This window comes from Perkinsus marinus (assembly GCF_000006405.1).
Source record: "Perkinsus marinus ATCC 50983 genomic scaffold scf_1104296936334, whole genome shotgun sequence".
NCBI lineage: Eukaryota > Perkinsozoa > Perkinsida > Perkinsidae > Perkinsus > Perkinsus marinus.
The window spans coordinates 1-2,092 of NW_003214142.1; the positions used below are offsets into that span (position 1 = coordinate 1).

General features: G+C 49.0%; 1 protein-coding gene across 1 annotated transcript; it reads right to left on the bottom strand.

Annotated features, from left to right (window-relative positions):
• Window positions 1-1,079: 1,079 nt before the first annotated feature.
• On the bottom strand, window positions 1,080-2,066 carry Pmar_PMAR015908 (hypothetical protein; the record flags this gene model as incomplete). The annotated part of the gene is made up of 1 exon (XM_002783701.1): window positions 1,080-2,066. One exon carries the CDS (start codon window positions 2,064-2,066, stop codon window positions 1,080-1,082), a length of 987 nt encoding a protein of 328 aa, XP_002783747.1.
• Between the last annotated feature and the right edge of the window lie 26 nt (window positions 2,067-2,092).

Consider the following 2,092-nt stretch of genomic DNA (forward strand, 5'->3'; position numbering starts at 1 on the left):
AGCTTAGCGAGAAGTCCAGGGGAGAAATCATGTACTCTTCCAGAGGCAGCACCAGTCGATGTCGCTGAAAGGGAAGCCCAAGATACCTCAAAAAACCCACTTTTGTTGAGGAGTATCACCATGATCGGTGGACGATAGAGGTCGAAGGCGGCTAGAGAAAAGAGGAGCACCGACAAGAGGGCACCACTGGTTGAGCTTAGAGTGGAGGTAATCGACAGCAGTAAACTCCAGAAGAGACCAAGGGGCGTCCGTTGGAGCTGGAGCATCAACAGAACGAGGAGTGGAAACTTGGACACCTATCCGTTCTAGATCACGAAAACCAACGAGAACTTCACAATCACAGGATCGCTGTAAGGCATCGTCATCTACCACCAAACAGTGCAGTTTGACAATTCCCTTGTCAACAATGAAAAAACGCACATTTGTCGCCTTCCCAGGGCTGGACTGATTACCCAGGGAGATCAGTCTAGTCTCATCACTTATGATTGAACAACCCAATCGCTGGGCCAGTGAGACAGTTAACAAGTTGACGGAGCTCATAGTATCAAAAGCAACCCTAACAACTTCATCTTCACAATTGGGTTGCTCCGCTAGTACTCGCAGATGACTTGTTAGAAGGGAATGAGTGATTGTCTTTCCTAGAAGGGCAAGCATAGGCAAAATGCCCCTCACGTCCACACCTGTAGCAGGTGACTGGCTTCTTAGAAGGTTGACGGGAACCCAATGTCGAGATGAGCTGTCGCTTTGCAGGAGGAGGAGGAGGAGGAGGAGGTTGGCGAACATCAGTCTGCTTCTTGATGTCAGGCGAAGAGGATGCCGATCCAAAGTACGAGCGAGGTCCTTGGGGTTGAGGAGCAAACCAGGAACGAGCAGAACTAGTCGGCTTCTTGGTATCAAACCAAGACCTTTTTCTTCCTTGGAGTGGAGGATGACTGCTTCCCGTACGCTGCTGTTGACGGCCCTTCAATTTGAGAAACTTGTCAATAGAGGAGTAACCGCCACGTTTAGCCAGCTTCGATAAGGCTGTAAGAAAGTTATCAGGGTCACCCTGTGTCGAGTGCTCAAGTTTATCAATAAACTCAGCAAAAACCAATATCAGAATCATGAAAAAGAGGAGTCGCACGGAGGAGAGCACCGTAGAAGAGACGCCTCGTTGCCCAGGTAAGGATCACACCAGATGGATGGGATGCCAACCTAGACTGGATGCGCCTCTCTCGCTCGAGTGTACGAACCAGACTATCGCCGTGCTCGATAGCTTGTGGTAGAGATGCCCATTGCTTCAAAAGGTTAAGAGGATGCCTAAGATTAGGCAACTCGAGTTCTTGGACCTCCTTGAGTTGAGCATCAGCCTTGTTGAGGATACCTTGGCAACTATCAACATAACGTTGGTAAAGAACGCGGAGTTCATCCGCTGGAATCTCATCTTTGGGCTTAAAGGTGATCTTCTGAATCTGACGCCGCACCAGAACATCAGAGTTACCATCCACTGCAGTTCCATCGGGAGAAACTTTGGAGAGAAGGGCAGTCTTGATGGTATCGGCAATAGGTCTTGGCAGGAACCCACAGTAAGCATATAGACGAATCGGAGCAGTGTTTCCAACACACTCGGAAACGGATAGAGACAATGTTCGCGTAAAGCGCTCATACGTGAAACGTGGACTGACAGTTCCGGTCTTAGGCTTAATGGCATTCCACAACGTAGCATCATAATAGGCCTCATGATGAGGAGGTAGATTCCATGCAGAGCTGAAGCCAGAAAGGCTGACGCCAAGCTTCGATCCATTAGTGCCAATGAAAAAAAGATTTTCTAAGGCAGGAGAATGGATGGAGAAACCTAAAAGTTCTTCACAAACTTTCACAGGAGATAGAGCGACTAGCTCAGCCAGGGATAATGAAGGAGTCTCACCTTCATTACCAAGAGTAGAACGGGCGGCATCACGCAACGCAGCAGAGAAGAGGGCAGAAGAGGTTTGAGAGACAAGAATACCGGGCGGTGCACCATGCTGCTGGTCTTTGTCCGTCTTGCCTCCCTCACCCCCACTTGAAGTAACACTTGTCTCAGTCATAGGGAAATGATTAGGTAGTTATCGAG